Source organism: Mustelus asterias, chromosome 1 (genome assembly GCF_964213995.1).
Source record: "Mustelus asterias chromosome 1, sMusAst1.hap1.1, whole genome shotgun sequence".
In the NCBI taxonomy this organism is placed as follows: domain Eukaryota; kingdom Metazoa; phylum Chordata; class Chondrichthyes; order Carcharhiniformes; family Triakidae; genus Mustelus; species Mustelus asterias.
Genome location: NC_135801.1, coordinates 175,453,959 through 175,475,079, shown reverse-complemented (window position 1 = coordinate 175,475,079; position 21,121 = coordinate 175,453,959). Strand labels below are relative to the sequence as shown.

General features: G+C 46.4%; 1 protein-coding gene across 6 annotated transcripts in view; it reads left to right on the top strand.

Moving 5' to 3' along the window:
- The window catches only part of reep1 (receptor accessory protein 1), a 102,258-nt gene that overhangs the window by 21,151 nt on the left and 59,986 nt on the right, over nucleotides 1-21,121 (top strand). For all 6 annotated transcript variants that reach the window (XM_078223824.1, XM_078223806.1, XM_078223786.1 and 3 more), the window contains exons 2-3: nucleotides 9,093-9,165; nucleotides 12,048-12,124. In XM_078223824.1, the coding sequence (XP_078079950.1) occupies nucleotides 9,093-9,165; nucleotides 12,048-12,124 (150 nt within the window). The remainder of the gene's footprint in view (nucleotides 1-9,092; nucleotides 9,166-12,047; nucleotides 12,125-21,121) is intronic.

The window sequence follows — 21,121 nt, the reverse complement described above, 5'->3', positions numbered from 1 at the left end:
TCACCCTTAACCCATGCCCTCTGGTTTTTTTCTCCCCTAGCCTCAGCGGAAAAAGCCTGCTCGCATTCACTCTATCTATACCCATCAAAATCTATACACCTCTATCAAATCTCCCCTCAATTTTCTACGCTCCAGGGAATAAAGTCCCAACCTATTCAATCTCTCTCTGTAACTCAGCTTCTCAAGTCCCGGCAACATCCTTGTGAACCTTCTCTGCACTCTTTCAATCTTATTTACATCCTTCCTGTAACTAGGTGACCAAAACTGTACACAATACTCCAAATTCGGCCTCACCAATGCCTTATACAACCTTACCATAACACTCCAACTTTTATACTCGATACTCCGATTTATAAAGGCCAATGTACCAAAGGCACTCTTTACGACCCTATCCACCTGTGACGTCACTTTTAGGGAACTCTGTACCTGTATTCCCAGATCCCTCTGTTCAACTGCACTCTTCAGAGTCCTACCATTTACCCTGTACGTTCTTCTTTGGTTTGTCCTTCCAAAGTGCAATATCTCACACTTGTCTGCGTTAAATTCCATTTGCCATTTTTCAGCCCATTTTTCTAGTTGGTCCAAATCCCTCTGCAAGCTTTGAAAACCTTCCTCACTGTCCACTACACCTCCAATCTTTGTATCATCAGCAAACTTGCTGATCCAATTGACCACATTATCATCCAGATCATTGATATAGATGACAAACAACAATGGACCCAACACCGATCCCTGCGGCACACCACTAGTCACAGGCCTCCACTCAGAGAAGCAATCCTCCACAACCACTCTCTGGCTTCTTCCATTGAGCCAGTGTCTTATCCAATTTACTACCTCCCCATGTATACCCAGCGACTGAACCTTCCTAACTAACCTCCCATGAGGGACCTTGTCAAAGGCCTTGCTGAAATCCAGACAGACAACATCCACCGCCTTCCCTTCATCCACTTTCCTGGTAACCTCCTCGAAAAACTCTAATAGATTGGTCAAACATGACCTACCACGCACAAAGCCATGTTGACTCTCCCTAATAAGTCCCTGTCTATCCAAATATTTGTAGATCCTATCCCTTATCACATCTTCCAATAACTTGCCCACCACCGACGTCAAACTTACTGGCCGATAATTTCCCGGATTTCTTTTGGAACCTTTTTTAAACAACGGAACAACATGAGCCACCCTCCAATCATCCGGCACCTCCCCCGTGAATACTGACATTTTAAATATGTCTGCCAGGGCCCCTGCAAGTTCAACACTAGCTTCCCTCAAGGTCCGTGGGAATACCCTGTCCGGTCCTGGGGATTTATCCACTCTGATTTGCCTCAAGACACCGAGCACCTCCTCCCCTTTAATCTGTAAAGGTTCCATGGCCTCCCTACCAGTTTGCCCTATTTCCATAGACTCCATGCCCGTTTCCTCAGTAAATACAGATGCAAAAAAACCATTTAGTATCTCCCCCAAATCTTTTGGTTCCATACACAGTGTACCACTCTGGTCTTCAAGAGGACCAATTTTATCCCTCACTATCCTTTTGCTCCTAACATACCTATAGAAGCTCTTTGGATTTTCCTTCACTCTGTCTGCTAAAGCAACCTCATGTCTTCTTTTAGCCCTCCTGATTTCCCTCTTAAGTAGCTTCTTGCACTTTTTATACTCCTCGAGCATCTGATCTGTTCCTTGCTGCCTGTACATTTCATACAACTCTCTCTTCCTCTTAATCAGTGTTACAATCTCCCTCGAGAACCAAGGTTCCTTATTCCTATTTACTTTGCCTTTAATCCTGACAGGAACATACAAACTCTGCACTCTCAAAATTTCTCCTTTGAAGGCCTCCCACTTTCCATTTACATCCTTACCAGAGAACAGCCTGTGCCAATCTACACTTCCCAGATCCCTTCTCATTTCATCAAATTTGGCCTTTTTCCAGTTCAGAACTTCAACCCGAGGACCAGATCTATCCTTATCCATGATCAGGTTGAAACTAATGGTATTATGATCACTGGATCCAAAGTGTTCCCTCACACTCACATCCATCACCTGCCCTAACTCATTTCCCAATAGGAGATCCAATATCGCATCCTCTCTAGTTGGCACCTCTATATACTGATATAGAAAATTCTCCTGAACACATTTTACAAACTCTACCCCGTCTAAACCTTTAACAGTATGCGAGTCCCAATCTATATGTGGAAAATTAAAATCCCCTACTATCACAGCTTTGTGTTTCTTGCAGTTGTCAGCTATCTCTCCGCTGATTTGCTCCTCCAGTTCTCGCTGACTATTGGGTGGTCTATAATACAAGCCCATTAATGTGGTCATACCTTTCCTGTTTCTCAGCTCCACCCATAGGGCCTCTGTAGACAAGCTCCCTAATCTATCCTGCCTGAGTACCGCTGTAACATTTTCCCTGACCAACAATGCCACCCCCCCCCCCCCACCTTTTATCCCTCTGCCTCTATCCCGCCTGAAACATTGGAACCCTGGAACATTGAGCTGCCAGTCCTGCCCCTCCTGTAGCCAAGTTTCACTAATGGCTATAATGTCATATTTCCACGTGTCTATCCACGCCTTCAGCTCATCTGCCTTCCCTACAATACTCCTGGCATTGAAATAGACACACCTCAAAATATTATTTCCACCACACTCTACCCTTCCATTTGTGATGTTGCTTGAACTAACCTGTCTTTTTACCCCTGCTCCACTATCTGCTCTGGCACTCTGGTTCCCACCCCCCTGCAAATCTAGTTTAAACGCTCCCCAATAACACTAGCAAATCTCCCTGCAAGTATATTGGTCCCCTTGTAGTTTAGGTGTAACCCGTCTCTCTTGTACAGGTCCCACCTGCCCCAGAAGAGGTCCCAATGATCCAAGAATTGGAAACCCTGCCCCCTGCACCAGTTCCTCAGCCACGTGTTTATCCGCCCAAGCATCCTACTCCTGCCCTCACTGGCATGTGGCTCAGGTAGCAATCCTGAGATTACTACCCTCGGGGTCCTGCTTTTTAACTTCCTTCCAAGCTCTTTGTACTCACTCTTTAGGACCTCCTCACTCTTCCTTCCCACGTCATTGGTACCGACATGTACCACGACATCTGGCTGATCACCTTCCCTCTTTAGAACGCTGTGCACTCGATCAGAGACATCGCTGACTTTGGCACCTGGGAGGCAACAAACCATGCGGGAGTCTCTGTCCCGACCACAGAACCTCCGGTCCGTACCTCTGACCATCGAGTCCCCTATCACTACTGCTCTCCTCTTCTTCCTCGCACCCTGGAATCTTCCAGAAAATATGTCTCCTTTTCAGAAGTTCTGCTGCTGGGAGGTAGATATTTCTCTGGAAGCTGCTGTATGGGAGTCTGAAGGCAAGCATTTTTTTATATTTGTCCAGAAGGGTTAAAAGTCTGGAATCTAGCATCCATGTGAGCATATCTGTTTTAGGTGCTAATTGGTTATGAAGAAGGATGTATGTCTATGGGGATATTAAATTGGAATTATAGAGGTAGATATCTCTTAATATTTCTATTTTGTCGTGTTTAAGTACTTTAATTGGTAAAAGTTATGTGGATTTTTTTGTTATATTCTAACTGTGATCTTAAATAAAGTTTGTTTTAATAAAAACTACCGAGTGGGTCAGTAGAATCACACCTGGAGCAAAGCACCTTATGCTTGTATCAACGCCAAAATCAAATAAAGTTGGGGTCTAGGCTAATTTTATAATAGACCTCAGCGTTTCTGATCTGGTCCCTGACACAAGGAAAGAGGAAATGTTCAATCAGATAATGGCCCCAAGGAATGTCACAACCCCTGTGTTTGTGTGTGTGTGTGTGTGTGTGTGTACGTATGCGTGTGTGTGTGTGTGCGCACACGGTGGGGGGAGCCCTTGGGTTGGGGGGGTGGGGGGGGAGGTGGGGGGCTGCTGTGAATCCTCTACTGACCTGTCCCCCTTATCTCCAAGGAGCAATAGCCCTTCAGAAAACAAGAAAGCAAAGCAAAATCAGCTCAAACATAGTTGGATTCAGATCCAACGATGTTTGTTGCATAAATAAATTCCACCCAAAAGTACGTTATGATTATAACAACATACAGGGTATGCGTCACGTACAAGATGAGGAACATTTTCTCTTTGACCGGGGTGTAATCAGACAATTCTGAAAAGTAATGGGAGACTATCTGGGATTCACCCACTCATGGTCAAACACATCAGCATCTAAATCATGATGCAGACAAATATTTACAGAGCTAATAGCTGCATTGACATATTTTAATGTGCTTTGGAAACCCTTTGATGTGACTCTGGAAAGTTGGGAACGAGGGACTTAATGAGTCTAGTAGAGAATATAATGTGTCAGTCAGAGTAACAGTCGCATTATGAACTGCCCGGTCTACTTGGGTTCAGATGGGAGGGATCATCTGAAGGGCAGGCAATTGTTTCTGTCTCCAGCCATATGTATTATTTCCTTTGCCATATGCATCACTGTGTAAGACTTTGCAGCTGAAGTGCCTGCCTTAGGGCATTTACTGAACACTTGTTCTTTACAATGAGTGTCTGTGTTACACAGAACATTGACCTTAAACTGGATTTTCAGTTTGCTTACACAGGCAAAAAAATAATATAGAGACACAAAGAGGAAAGGGAGAAAGGAAAGAACAGAGTGGTCAGTGTTCTGTGTAACCTTGAGATATCGTAAAGCACGTTCGAGGCACACTGAAATACACTTCCCAGATCCTTTATTTATTTTAATGTGGACTTTAGCTCACGTGCTTGATTTACAACGCTTGAGAACAATGCTGGTAATGAGGGAGAAAGCAGTCTCAAAAGGTTGATGCAATTGCCTTTACGTTGCTCAGATGGAGACCTGCTCTGACCACTTTTTGTGTTTGTAACTTTGGGGATGAAAGTTCCAATTCAGCCCTGACATATCATAGAAATCATAGAAACCCTACCGTGCTGAAAGAGGCCATTGGGCCCATCGGGTCTGCACTGACCACAATCCCCCCCATATCCCTATACATTTACCTGCTAATCCCTCTAACCTAGACATCTCAGGACACTAAGGGGCAATTTTAGCATGGCCAATCAACCTAACCCGCACATCTTTGGACTGTGGGAGGAAACCGGAGCACCCGGAGGAAACCTATGCAGACGCGAGGAAAATTTGCAAACTCCACGCAGCCAGTGACCCAAGCTGGGAATCGAACCCAGGTCCCTGGAACTGTGAAGCAGCAGTGCTAACCACTGTCCTACTGTGCCGCCCTGCAGATTAAGTGTCGGAGGGAGGTCCATCAGCCATTGGAACTTGGATAGGGGAGGGGATCTAGGATGGGGGGAGGCATCTGAAATTAGAAAGGGGCTCGTGATGGAGCCACCCACACCAAAGCCTGATTCCTCACTCCTGGGAAACCCTCCTGCCAGTCTAAAAATCAAGAGTGGGCAGGAATTGGTCCTTAAGTGGTCAATAATTGGCCAAGTAAGTGCCTTATTTGAGGCAAGGGCATGCAGCCCATCTGCAGCCTCGCCCACGCCAGCATTAAATTGCCGATAGGTCGGGTGAATGGGAAATCGGGGCAATTCCATTTGTTCTATTTCATTCCCACCACCCCACCCCGCCCCCCAATGCCTAAAAACCCACCAGCAATTTATCGCGGCCAATCCATGGACTGTGGGAGCACCCGGAGGAAACCTACACAGATACGGAGAGAATGTGCAAACTCCACACAGACTGTCACCCAAGGCTGGAATTAAACCCAGGTCCTTGGTGCTGTGAGGCAGCAGTGCTAACCGCTGTGCCACCGTGTCACCTGTTGGGCCAAAATTCTCCAGTTATCTCATCGTTGTTTCCAAATCTCTTCACGTTCTCACCCCTCTCAATCTTTGTAACCACTTCCAGCCCTACAACCCTCCCAAATCTTTACGCTCTTCCAATTCTGGCCTCTTGTGCGATGATGTGGAAATGCCGGCGTTGGACTGGGGTAAACACAGTAAGAAGTCTCACAACACCAGGTTAAAGTCCAACAGGTTTATTTGGTAGCACAAGCCATCAGCTTTCGGAGCGCTGCTCCTTCGTCAGGTAAGTGGGAGTTCTGTTCACAAACAGGGCATATAAAGACACAAACTCAATTTACAAAATAATGGTTGGAATGCGAGTCTTTACAGGTAATCAAGTCTCAAAGTTATAGGCAATGTGAGTGGAGAGAGCATTAAGCACAGGTTAAAGAGATGTGTATTGTCTCCAGACAGAACAGTTAGTGAGATTTTGCAAGCCCAGGCAAGACGTGGGGGTTACACATAGTGTGACATGAACCCAAGATCCTGGTTGAAGCCGTCCTCATGTGTGCAGAACTTGGCTATCAGTCTCTGCTCAGCGACCCTGCGTTGTCGTGTGTCGTGAAGGCTGCCTTGGAGAACACTTACCCGAAGATCAGAGGCCGAATGCCCGTGACCGCTGAAGTGCTCCCCAACAGGAAGAGAGCAGTCTTGCCTGGTGATTGTCGAGCGGTGTTCATTCATCCGTTGTCATAGCGTCTGCATGGTCTCCCCAATGTACCATGCCTCGGGACATCCTTTCCTGCAGCGTATCAGGTAGACAATGTTGGCCGAGTTGCAAGAGTATGTACCGTGTACCTGGTGGATGGTGCTCTCATGTGAGATGATGGCATCCGTGTCGATGATCCGGCACGTCTTGCAGAGGTTGCTGTGGCAGGGTTGTGTGGTGTCGTGGTCACTGTTCTCCTGAAGGCTGGGTAGTTTGCTGCGGACAATGGTCTGTTTGAGGTTGTGTGGTTGTTTGAAGGCAAGAAGTGGGGGTGTGGGGATGGCCTTGACGAGATGTTCGTCTTCATCAATTACATGTTGAAGGCTCCGGAGAAGATGTTGTAGCTTCTCCGCTCCGGGGAAGTACTGGACGACAAAGGGTACTCTGTCCGCTGTGTCCCGTGTTTGTCTTCTGAGGAGGTCGGTGCGGTTTTTCGCTGTGGCGCGTCGGAACTGTCGCTCGATGAGTCGAGCGCCATATCCTGTTCTTATGAGGGCATCTTTCAACGTCTGGAGGTGTCTGTTGCGATCCTCCTCATCTGAGCAGATCCTGTGTATACGGAGGGGTTGTCTGTAGGGGATGGTTTCTTTAACGTGTTTAGGGTGGAAGCTGGAGAAGTGGAGCATCGTGAGGTTATCCGTGGGCTTGCGGTACAGTGAAGTGCTGAGGTGACCGTCCTTGATGGAGATGCGTGTGTCCAAGAATGCAACCGATTCCGGAGAGTAGTCCATGGTGAGTCTGATGGTGGGATGGAACTTGTTGATGTCATCATATAGTTGTTTCAGTGATTGTTCACCATGAGTCCAAAGGAAGAAAATGTCATTGATGTATCTAGTGTATAGCATCGGTTGAAGGTCCTGTGCAGTGAAGAGGTCTTGTTCGAACCTGTGCATGAAGATGTTGGCATATTGAGGTGCGAATTTGGTCCCCATGGCTGTTCCGTGTGTCTGGATGAAGAACTGGTCGTTGAAGTTGAAGACATTGTGTTCCAGGATGAAGCGGATGAGTTGTAAAATTGCTTCTGGAAACTGGCAGTTGTCGGCGTTGAGTACTGAGGCAGTTGCAGCAATGCCATTGTCATGGGGGATGCTGGTGTAGAGTGCCGAGACATCCATTGTGATGAGGAGTGCTCCTGGTTCAACTGCTCCATGTGTGCTGAGTTTCTGTAGGAAGTCCGTAGTGTCGCGACAAAATCTGGGGGTTCTTTGTACAATGGGTTTCAGGATGCCCTCAACGTAGCCGGAGAGGTTCTCGCACAGGGTCCCATTGCCTGATACGATGGGACGGCCAGGTGTGTTTGCCTTATGTATCTTCGGGAGGAAGTAGAGATCTCCAACACGGGGAGTACACGGGATGAGAGCACGGAGGGTGCTCTGAAGGTCTGGATCGAAGATCTTGATCAGTCTTTTGAGTTGACGGGTGTGTTCTTTGGTCGGATCTCTTGTGCGATGCCAGTTTTAATCACTCCACTAATGGTGGCCAAGCTTTCAGCTGCCTGGCATCTAAGCTCTGGAATTCCCTCCATGAACCTCTCTGCCTCTCTTTTCTCCTTTGAAATACTCCTTTTTTTATTCATTCGTGGGACATGGGTGTCGCTGGCTGGCCAGCATTTACTATCCATTCTTAGTTGCCTGATGACAGATGAGAGTCAATCACATAGCTGTGGCTCTGGAGTCACATGTAGGTCAGACCAAGAACGGCAAGTTCCCTTCCCTAAAGCGTGTTAGCGAACCAGGTGGGTTTTTCCAGCAATCGGGAATGGTTTCTTGATCATCAGTAGATTCTTAATTCCAGATTTTCTTTTTCCTTGAATCCTGCTTCTTTCGACAACCTCGTTAACAGTTGTCCATTTAGTTTTTCCGTGTTGCTTGGTGTCAGTTATGCTCAATAATACTCTTGGAATGTTTTACCATGTTAATTAATGTCACTATAGAAGTGCAGGTTGACATTGCTGTTATCAGGGTAAATTGAATGTACCATTGTGTGAAGACTATGCGCTCCATAGCAGGTAAGCAGAAATTACTCCACCATTAGTGGAGTGATTACTGGTTAGCAGTACTGCCTCACAGCGCCAGGGACCCAGGTTAAATTCCGGCGTGGGATCACTGCCTGTGTGGAGTTTGCACTTTCTCCCCGTGTTTGCATGGGTTTCCTCCGGGTGCTCTGGTTTCCTCCCACACTTCAAAGATGTGCAGATTAGGTTGATTGGCCATGCTAAACTGACCCTTAGTGTCAGGGGGATTAGCAGGGTAAATGTGTGGGGTTGTGGGAATAGGGCCTGGATGGGATTGTGGTCGGTACAGATTCGATGGGTCGAATGGCCTCCTCCTCTGCTATAGGGATTCTATGATGTCCCAGCAATATATATGACATCTTAAACATTGTAATGCGTTGCTATATTTGTCAAGCACTCATCTGACTTTATAAAAAGCAAGATTTTCCTTTTTATAATGGCTCCAAATTGTTGCCAAGTGGCTGAATCTTTATCAACTGCCTTTAATGTGAAGTTACTTTTGTGATGTGTGATGTACATTATTCCAATTGAGGTTTTCTTTTCCAGGCTGATTTTTGGCACACTTTATCCAGCATATTCATCCTACAAGGCTGTAAAAACAAAGAATGTCAAAGAATATGTAAGTAATCATGAAAATTCTTGCAATAATGGCCGGTATTTTTTTCACGTGTTCCATGGGATGTGGGTGTCACTGGCTAGGCCAGAATTTATTGTCCATCTGTAATTGTCCTTGAGAAGGTGGTGGTGAGCTGCCTTGTTGAAACACTGCAGTTCCTGTGTAGGTACACCTACAGTGCTGTTTGGGAATTTTGACCCAGTGACAATAAGGTCCTACTCCTCTCTGCCTCCAGGAGGCTTCTCAGATGCAGAGCTGCTACCGGTCAGTCTAACCAAGTCCCAATCCCCTCCCTGGCTCTTCAGCCGCCCTCAGGGGCTTCGAGCTGCCCGAGGCTCCTGTCACACTACCACTCACAAGCCCTGGCTTTGCCCTGGCTGCTTTCCCCGCCTCACTGCATCTGGCTCTGCCCTCAACTTATCAAAGACATTGTGTCGCACAGGGGCCATTCAATTCCCCTCTGCTCGGTGCTCTTCCCCCACCACTGCCACCTGCTAGCCAGAGGCACCACTATAAAAAATACACAGCAAACTGGTGAATACACAAGAGGGGCATTGACTTTGACAACCACTGGGTAAGGTGTGGCCACAAAGTCCACTTGGCAGCAGGATTTGTTTCAACAGCCTGCAAAGACCTGCCACCACCTTTTTACCATCATCCCTCTCACGGCCCCGCCACACTTACCTGCCAGCAATGAGCTGGAGGATACTTAACTGCAAACCAATGGCGTAATGAATGGTCACGGTTAGGTTATCAGTCATCATAGTTAAGCTGGTATTTATAGTGTGCAGGCTATTGGTGATGGCTGTGTGCTTGTATTTGACCGCCACATTTTATAGTCCATACAGGTAGCTATTCTTTCTATGGAAGTAGACACCTTGGCAAAGACCTGCTATCCATGCCTGAGAGTGGTTCCTCCAACCTCTCTGCACAGTGCCACAGGAACACCCGCTAGTTCATTACAAATTCTCTGCTGCTACTCGAGACGTATCCTCCTTCATTGGCAACAGCATCTTCATGGCTTCAGCATCTGGGCAGCTCAGCAGAGCCTGGAGCGTCCTATTCTCTCCAATGCTGACTCTCCACTGCTGACCCTGTCTCCGCCATCTGCCCTCGCTCTTGCTCACTTGTGACCTGTGAGCCCCCAAGTGAAAAGCCAACAGTCTTCCTTGCCGGTTCCACTGAGGTCTGCATGAGTCATGTGGTGGTGTACCCTCAGGGTGGACAAGCCATCATGATCTGCATGTATTACCTCCTGCTGGATGCTTGACGGTCCTTTGGGAGATGAAAGAAGTAGATTAGAACTGTCAAGTTAAGAATGCTTTAACTGACATAATCATACTTCATTCACTTACTGACATCAAGTCAACCTGAGTGAGCGTTATCTACAATATGGTTGTTCAATATTTAATGCTGCCATTAGGTGAGAAGGCAGGGTGAGGGTTTGGGATTTCTGGAAATCCATCTTCTTTTCCAGAAGATCCATCTTCTTTCTTGAATGGTGGGTCAGTGATGCTGGGTGCATTTTAAAAATGCATGCACAATCAAGCGCGCCCCACCATGGACTATGGCGCTAAACCCTTGGATGTGTAACTAATGAAGTTGGGACAGGAAGCTATGACAAAGTTTCCCTTTGGCCTGTGCAGCGGGGAACATTACCCATCCAGGCTCCCACCACGATCCTTCATCCCAGATGGGAGAACTCCGCCCAAAGTGTTACATAGAAACTAGAAGCAGGAAGAGGCCATTCGGCCCTTTGAGCCTGCCCCACCATTCATCTTGATCATGGCTGATCATCGAGTTCAACATCCTGATCCCTCATATCCCTTGATCCCTTTAGCCTCAAGAGCTATATCTAATTTCTTCTTGAAATCAGACAACGTTTTGGCCTCAGCTACTTGAATTCCACACATTCACCACCTTCTGGGTGAAGAAATTTCTCCTCACCTCAGTTCTAAAAGGTTTATCCCTTATCCTCGAACTATGACCCCTAGTTCTGGACTCCCCCACCATTGGGAACATTGGTTGACTTTATGTCACACTATCAGTAACCCCCACAGCTTGCCTCCTGGACTTGCAGAATCTCACTAGCTGCTCTGTCTGGAGACAATACACATCTCTTTAACCTGTGCTTAATGCTCCCTCCACTCACATTGTCTGTATCTTTAAGACCTGGTTGGCTGTAGAGATTAGCATTCTAATCAGTATTCTGTAACTTGATTTTGTGTCTCTGTATGCCCTGTTTGAGAGCAGATATCCACTCCAAATGATGAAGGAGCAGCGCTCCGAAAGCTAATGGCATTTGCCACCAAATAAACCTGTTGGACTTTAACCTGGTGTTGTTAAAACTCTTACTGTGTTTACCCCAGTCCAACGCCGGCATCTCCACATCATGATAAATCTGAAAGAATGTATCAAACTGTTTAACGTGAAGTAAAATTCTGCAGAACCATATTTAAATCTCCCCCAAACCAACCATCTGTCCCGCCTAGAAGGACAAGGGCAGCAGATACATGGGAACATCACCGCCTGCAAGTTCCCCTTCAAGTCACTCACCATCCTGACTTGGAAATATATCACCATTCCGTCACTGTGGCTGGGTCAAAGTCCAGGAACTCCCTCCCTAGCAGCACTGTGGAAGCAACTTTACCACATGGACTGCAGCAGATTATAAGGCAGCTCGCCACCACCGATTCAAGGACTGTTAGGAATGGACAATAAATATGCTAACAACACCCACTTCCCATGAACGAATTCAGAAAAGACATGGGAAACATGTGTTATAAATAAGATCAGTCTGGAGCGGCAATTTCTATTATGCATTCACATCTTTGGCAGGATGTAGTTTGATCAAACCTTGTTTTATATTTGTCTTGACAAACCAGGTAAAATGGATGATGTACTGGATCATATTTGCACTGTTCACCACAGCAGAAACCTTCACAGATCTATTTCTCTCCTGGTAAGGCAGATTGTATTATTGTTGTTATTTAATGGTGGCTCAGCACAGATTGTCGACATATATCAAATTGTGGATCATGCACGGGTAGTGAGACCTCTCCCCTGCTAATGGTGCACTAACTACAAAACTCCAGCACCAACTCTGATTTTGCTGGGGCTGCATTTGTTGCCGTGTATGTGCTGTTCTAGTGTTTTACCCTGGGTGAGGTTTAGGAGCAAGGGGCAGCGTTATGGCCCCGAAACCAGGAAGTCCTTTTAACATAGAAACATAGAAACATAGAAACATAGAAGGTAGGAGCAGGAGGAGGCCATTTGGCCCTTCGAGCCTGCTCCACGATTCATCACAATCATAACAAACAAAGAACAATACAGCACAGGAACAGGCCCTTCGGCCCTCCAAGCCCACGCCGCTCCCTGGTCCAAACTAGACCATTCTTTTGTATCCCTCCATTCCCACTCCGTTCATGTGGCTATCTAGATAAGTCTTAAACGTTCCCAGTGTGTCCGCCTCCACCACCTTGCCCGGCAGCGCATTCCAGGCCCCCCCCCCCACCCTCTGTGTAAAATACGTCCTTCTGATATCCGTGTTAAACCTCCCCCCCTCACCTTGAACCTATGACCTCTCGTGAACGTCACCACCGACCTGGGAAAAAGCTTCCCACCTTTCACCCTATCTATGCCTGTCATAATTTTATACACCTCTATTAGGTCACCCCTCATCCTCTGTCTTTCCAGTGAGAACAACCCCAGTTTACCCAATCTCTCCTCATAACTAAGCCCTTCCATACCAGGCAACATCCTGGTAAACCTCCTCTGCACTCTCTCTAAAGCCTCCACGTCCTTCTAGTCATGAGTTGGACGATCATGGCTGATCATCCAACTCAATCCTGCTTTTTCCCAATAACCTTTGATCCCATTCGCCCCAAGTGCTATATCCAGCTGCCTCTTGAATACATTCAATGTTTTGGCATCAGCTACTACCTGTGATAATGAATTCCACAGGCTCTTCGGGTGAAGAAATGTCTCCTCATCTCTGTACTAAATGGTCTACCCTGAATCCTCAGACTGTGACCCCTGGTTCTGGACTCGCCCACCATCAGGAACATCCTCCCCGCACCTACCCTGTCTAGTCCTGTTAGAATTTTATAAGTCTCTATGAGATCCCCCCCTCATTCGTCTGAACTCCAGTGAAAACAATCCTAATCTAGTCAATCTCTCCTCATACATCAGTCCCATTTCATTTTACCACCTCATCTCCTTCCAGTGAGAAACTTCTTGTATAAAATTGGAAAAGGGAAATAATAAACTGGGCATTTAATGTAATATTAACCATTAGAGGAATGTTGATGTATAATTATGGGTGAGATTCTCTTGTCCCGACACCACGGGAATTGTAACGGAAGGAACAGAAAATTCGGTGGACCAGTTAAAGGTCCGTTGACCTCGGGAGGGAATTTCCAGTCTTGGGGCACGAGGTCGGAAAATCTCGCCCAATGTAATTGCACGTGACCCCATTGTTTCAGCTTCTCCATATGAAGTCCCCCACCTCGATCTGCCTCAGACCACGCTCTGCTCTTCAGCCACAACATTAACATCACTTCTTCTTGGCTGCAGCCTTTCCTGGGGCTTTCTGCGCTCGACACATAGCCCAGACCTCAGGGGTGGAGTTTTCCCAAGAAAGGGGAAGCATTTTCTTTCCCCGTGTGGGAGGATTAAATTTTCTGAAATTGATGTCAGGCTTCCATTGCCCTGCCAGCCTAACAGGCATGACGTCATTGGATTTTTGCACATGTCTGAACTATTGCGTATGACAGTTGGGTAACAGCGGCCATCTTGTCCAGATATCTTGCGTTGGGCAGGAGACACAATATTTTTCTCATGTCCATTGGATGATTTTTTTTGACATATATATGTGAAGACAATATCATGTTCTTTTCAATATTACTGTTGTGTTGTACTGTGAAGCAGGCTTGTGGGGGCTGTGTTTATGTGTGTGTTTGTTTGTATGTATGTGTGTGAGTTACTAATTGAATTAAGCTCAAAACAGTTAGGCTGAAAGGTTTAAATCATCAAAACGGCGAAGTGAAAGAGCAGGTATTTGAAGTGGAGATGACCAAGCTAAGATAGGTTTCAAGTAAATCCTACCTGAGTAGAAATTTGCATTAGGAGATAAAGATCAAAGAACAGTGCATTGCAGGAACAGGCCCTTTGGCCTACCAAGCCTGCGCCTACATAGGACACCATTCTAAACTAAAGAGCTTTTGCCTCTACATGGTCTGCATTCCTCTATTCCTTGCCTATTAATGTCAAGATGTCTCTTAAACGTTGCTATTGTATCTGCTTCTATCACCTCCTCTGGCAGCGCCTTCCAGGCACTTAGCACCCTCGGTGTTAAAAACTTGCCTCTCACATCTGCTTTGGTCTTCCCCCCTTTTAGTTGTAACCTATGTCCCCTAGTAATTGACATTTCTACCCTGGAAAGATTTGGACTTTTAATTGTTGAATGTGAAAGAGAAATAAAAAGGTTTACAATTGGCAAGGATCATAAATAAATAAGGCAAAGTTTATATTACTTGAAAGTGGCCATAGGGAAAACATTAAAGGTTTTCATATTCTGGGAAAGTTAAATCCCAAAGAAGGATCGGAACAAAGGGTTTAAAGATGAAAGTGAAAAACCATACCTAAGGAAAGATTGAAAGCTGAGCTAGAGGAGTGGCCATTTAAGAAGCTGCTGTGTGTTCTGCTGAGAGACAGCTGTGAATGAAGCAAAATGAACCAGAAACCCCAGAGAAGTCCCTGTTTGGTCCAGAAAACAGGGCTTTATTTATGGATTTCCATTATCAAGTGAGAGGGAGAGTGAAGCCCTGTGAAATATCTCCCCTATAGCAACAGTGGGTGCCTTGCAGTAACATTACTGGATTTTATTTATTGATTAAGTATCTATAGGATCTGTTGCCTAAAAAGATTTATTTGTCAGTCCAACTGAGTAGAAATTTTCTGCGGAAATGATTAAAAGACTTAATTCTTTAACTTTGTAAATGCAATCCAGTGTATTTGAGGATTTTTTTCTTTTGGCCCCAAGAGCGATATCTAATTTCTTCTTGAAATCAATTCTTAATTACACTTAATATGAGAATAAGAAATAGGAGAAGTGAGTCATATGGCTTCGCAAACCAGCTCCACCATTCAGTAGTATCATGGTTCAACTGCACTATCCTGCCCTATCCTCATATCCCTCGATTTCCCACTTGAAATGGAAACTGTTCAATTCACCAGCACCGACAAGCTCAGAAAAACAGAAATATGAGTTTCCTCTGTATGCCCAGGTGATCCAACGTACGCATGGTTAGGAAGAGGTAAATCTGCCCCATTTCTTTCTTCTCTAACTGTCCAATCAAAGCACACCCACCATTAGTGGAGTATGTTTTGTGGGTGGTCAGACCTCTGCTGTCTCTTTGGTGGGGCTGCAGATTTAGACCCATTGCTCTGCTCTTTCTGCACAGCCCTGTGGATTTCTCCTCTTCATGTGGATATCCTTTTGAAATCAGGTGCACTCACCTGATGAAGGAGCAGCACTCCGAAAGCTCGTGCTACCAAATTAACCTGTTGGACTTTAACCTGGTGTTGTGAGACTTCTTACCGTGACCAAGTAATCTGCCCTTAAAAAAAAAATTACCTGTATGAAAATAATGCTCCTCTCCTCTCCTTTCCTTCTATTGGTGAATGCTCTTTGATTGTTGCCTCATCAACCAATGGAAGTAGTTTTCTCCCAATTACCTTTTCGGAACACACCGGCACGGTGGCACAGTGGTTAGCACTGCTGCCCCATAGCACCAGGGACCCGGGTTCGATTCCCGGCTTGGGTCACTGTTTGTGTGGAGTCTGCACATTCTCCCTGTGTCTGCGTGGGTTTCCTCCGAGTGCTCCAGTTTCCTCCCAGTCCGAAAGACGGGCTGGTTAGGAGGATTGGTTTGCTTAAGTTCTCCCTCAGTGTATCCGAACAGGCGCTGGAGTGTGGCGACGAGGAGATTTTCATAGTAACTTCATTGCAGTGTTAATGTAAGCCTACTTGTGACACTAATAATACTTAAACTTAACTTTCATTAGTCTGAGTACCTCTATCGATTCTTTTAGCTTTCTTTTTTATCATGATAAATTTCCCACTTTCAAAACTTCTGATCCATAGGACAATCCTAGTCAATCTCTTCTGCTGCCTCTCCATTGCCCTGAGATTGCTCCAAAAGTACCCACCAAAAACTGCATCCTAACTCTAATAACTCAATAAGCCAATTGGAAAGGAACGGCGTTTTATTTTATAAAACAAAAGTTAAACCACAAGCCTTTGGTACATGTACACAAGTCCCATCTGGGACAACAGAATAATGGACCCGCTCTTGGGCCTGCTTTGTAAAGGGCTCGGGATACGAGTTCCACCTGTTTAATTAGCTATGACCATGGGAACTCGTCTTCTACAAGTCCTACGAGGAGATCAGGGATTCCTCATGTTAAGTCCTGGGGGGGTTGTCACACCAACCAATAAGTAGCGTCTGTCCAGCATTACCGCTTTTCAGTTACGTTTGATAGTAAAAGTAAAGTCACCAGAGTCCCAGATGGCCATAGGTTACTGTCCCCTTTCAGCGGAGAGCTGACTGGTGGTGATTTAAGCTGAGGATCACCACACCTCAGGCAAGGGGCAAGTTTGAGAAGATTCATAATAACCTCAGCTGGTACAGGAATTGAACCCGTGCTGTTGGTCGTTCTGCATTACGTTCTGCACCAACTGAGCTATTTGGTACCGTTATTAATAAAACATAGAACCGCAGAGGTTTCTTTTTCGTAGCCGTATAAATTTGTCCCCCTAACTTAAAAAATTTACATGTCTGAGAGAGTCTCTTTGCTCATCAGTTCCTCATAAAATGCTATGATTTTGTATATATTTTTCTTCCCTTCTTCCTAAAAGACATCCCTAACATTTCTCCATGTTATTAACTGCAGCTGCCATCCACCTGCTCGCTCTAGTCACCTCCAGAGTTTGCTCGCAGTCCTCTTCACAGTTAACTACGTCTCCCATATTTGCCAGCTGCAAATGTTGATGTTGTGCCCTGATGCCCAAATTCAGTTTATTTATCTATAAACAGTTCCAATTGACCCCAGGGCACCCATAATGTTTACATCCTTCCAGAATGAAAAACACCCCCATCTACTGCCACTTGGTATATCTGTCCTTTAACCAACTTCCTACCATGTGGCACAGTGGTTAGCACTGCTGCGTCCCAGCGCCAGGGACCCGGGTTTGATTCCCAGCTTAGGTCACTGTCTGTGCGGAGTCGACACATTCTCCCCGTGTCTGCGTGGGTTTAATCCGGGTGCTCCAGTTTCCTCCCACAGTCTGAAAGACGTGCTGGTTAGGTGCATTGGCCATGCTAAATTCTCCCTCAGTGTACCCGAACAGGTGCCAGAGTGTGGCGACTCGGGAATTTTCACAGTAACTTCGTTGCAGTGTTAATGTCAGCCTACTTGTGACAATAATAAATAAACTTTAAACTTTATGTTGCCAGCTTCCATTAATATACACATACTTATTTTCAGCAGAAAGCCTTCTATACAGCGTCCTGGACACCAGTTACTACATTTCCTTTATGAATGCACTCTGTTATTTCACCAAAATAAATACCCTCAGTTTAACCAGACTATTTACCTTTTGAAAACCTATGCTGAAGGTTCACTGCAGTGAGCGGAGATTTGGCTGAGCGCCAAATTCTCCCTTCTCGCTGGCAGCAGCGGCGGGGCGCGTGAGGGTGCAGAAGGAGGCCATTTGGCCCATCATGCCTGCATCGGCTCTCCAAACGAGCATCGTGACTTAGTGCCATTCCCCTGCCTTTTTCCCCCATCCCTGCATCTTGTTTCCATTTAAGTAATCATTCAATACTCTCTTGAATGTCTCAATTGAATCTGCCTCCACCACACTTCCAGACAGTGCATTCTAGACCCGAACCACTCGCTGTGTGAAAAAGCTTTTTCTCACATCACATTTGCTTCTTTTGCAAATCACTTAAATCTGGGCCCTCTTCTTGATTCTTTTACGAGCGGGGACAGTTTCTCCCGATCTACTCCGTCCAGCCCCCTCTGGAAATGTTGGGGGTGATTTTGAGCCCGCACTCTCTGTCTGTGGGAACAGTCGCATGTGCTCAGAACCGAGAGAGCACAGTTCGTGCCAGTGAGTTTCCAAATTCCGATCTTCCAGGCCCCACACCAGTGAAGTGGCATGAAACATGCCATGGGACTGCAGCAAGCTCATTTTAATATATTAGCATGTCATTATCATAGAATTCCGACAGTGCAGAAGGAGGCCGCTCGGCCCATTGAGAATGCACCAACTCTCCGACAGAGTATCTTACCTGGGCCCCACATATTCACCCAGCTAATCCCCCTAACCTATACTTTTTGGGACACTAAGAGGCAATTTATCAAGGTCAATCCACTTAACCTGCACATCTTTGGACTGTGGGAGGAAACCGGAGCACCCAGAGGAAACCCACGCCGACAAAGAACAAAGAACAATACAGCACGGGAACAGGCCCTTCGGCCCTCCAAGCCCGTGCCACTCCCTGGTCCAAACTAGACCATTCTTTTGTATCCCTCCATTCCCACTCCGTTCATGTGGCTATCTAGATAAGTCTTAAATGTTCCCAGTGTGTCCGCCTCCACCACCTTGCCTGGCAGCGCATTCCAGGTCCCCACCACCCTCGGTGTAAAACATGTACTTCTGATATCTGTATTCAACCTGCCCCCCTTCACCTTGAACCTATGACCCCTCGTGAACGTCACCACCGACCTGGGGAAAAGCCTCCTACCGTTCACCCTATCTGTGCCTTTCATAATTTTATACACCTCTATTAAGTCTCCCCTCATCCTCCGTCTTTCCAGGGAGAACAACCCCAGTTTACCCAATCTCTCCTCATAACTAAGCCCCTCCATACCAGGCAACATCCTGGTAAACCTCCTCTGTACTCTCTCCAAAGCCTCCACGCCCTTCTGGTAGTGTGGCGACCAGAACTGGACGCAGTATTCCAAATGCGGCCGAACCAACGTTCTATACATCTGCAACATCAGACCCCAACTTTTATACTCTATGCCCCGTCCTACAAAGGCAAGCATGCCATATGCCTTCTTCACCACCTTCTCCACCTGTGACGTCACCTTCAAGGATCTGTGGACTTGCACACCCAGGTCCCTCTGCGTATCTACACCCTTTATGGTTCTGCCATTTATCGTATAGCTCCTCCCTACATTATTTCTACCAAAGTGCATCACTTCGCATTTATCAGGATTGAACTCCATCTGCCATTTCTTTGCCCAAATTTCCAGCCTATCTATATCCTCCTGTAGCCTCTGACAATGCTCCTCACTATCTGCAAGTCCTGCCAATTTTGTGTCGTCCGCAAACTTACTGATCACCCCAGTTACACCTTCTTCCAGATCGTTTATATAAATCACAAACAGCAGAGGTCCCAATACAGAGCCCTGCGGAACACCACTAGTCACAGGCCTCCAGCCGGAAAAAGACCCTTCCACTACCACCCTCTGTCTTCTGTGACCAAGCCAGTTCTCCACCCATCTAGCCACCTCCCCCTTTATCCCATGAGATCCAACCTTTTTCACCAGCCTATCATGAGGGACTTTGTCAAACGCTTTACTAAAGTCCATATAGACGACATCCACGGTCCTTCCCTTGTCAACCATTCTAGTCACTTCTTCAAAAAACTCCACCAGGTTAGTGAGGCATGACCTCCCTCTCACAAAACCATGCTGACTATCGTTAATGAGTTTATTCCTTTCTAAATGCGCATACATCCTATCTCATCATAGAATCATAGAAACCCTACAGTGCAGAAGGAGGCCATTCGGCCCATCGAGTCTGCACCGACCACAATCCCACCCAGGCCCTACCCCCACATATTTACCCGCTAATCCCTCTAACCTACGCATCTCAGGACTCTAAGGGGCAATTTTTAACCTGGCCAATCAACCTAACCCGCACATCTTTGGACTGTGGGAGGAAACCGGAGCACCCGGAGGAAACCCACGCAAACACGAGGAGAATGTGCAACCTCCACACAGACAGTGACCCGAGCCGGGAATCGAACCCGGGACCCTGGAGCTGTGAAGCAGCAGTGCTAACCACTGTGCTACCGTGCCGCCCGCTCTCTAAGAATCTTCTCCAACAACTTCCCCACCACGGACGTCAAGCTCACCAGCCTATAATTACCCGGGTTATCCTTCCTACCCTTCTTAAATAACGGGACCACATTAGCTATCCTCCAACCCTCTGGGACCTCACCTGTGTCCAGTGACGAGACAAAGATTTGCGCCAGAGGCCCAGCGATTTCATCTCTCGTCCCCCTGAGCAGCCTTGGATAGATTCCATCAGGCCCTGGGGATTTGTCAGTCTTTATATTCTCTAACAAACATAACACTTCTTCTCTTGTAATGGAGATTTTCTCCAACGGTTCAACACTCCCCACCGAGACACTCCCAGTCAACACATCCCTCTCCTTTGTGAATACCGCTGCAAAGTATTCATTTAGGATCTCCCCTACTTCTTTGGGCTCCAAGCATAATTCCCCACTTTTGTCCCTGAGAGGTCCGATATTTTCCCTGACAACCCTTTTGTTTCTAACGTATGAATAAAATGCCTTGGGATTCTCCTTAATCCTGTCTGCCAAGGACATTTCATGACCCTTTTTGCCCTTCTAATTCCCCGTTTGAGTTCTTTTCTACTTTCTTTGTACTCCTCCAGAGCTCCCTCCGTTTTTAGCTGCCTGGACCTAACATACGCCTCTCTTTTCTTTTTGACCAGTCCCTCAATTTCCCTGGTTATCCACGGTTCTCGAATCCTACCCTTCCTGTCCTTTTTTACAGGTACATGCCTGTCCTGTAGCCCTAACAACTGTTCCTTAAAAGACTCCCACATGCCAGATGTGGATTTACCCTCAAA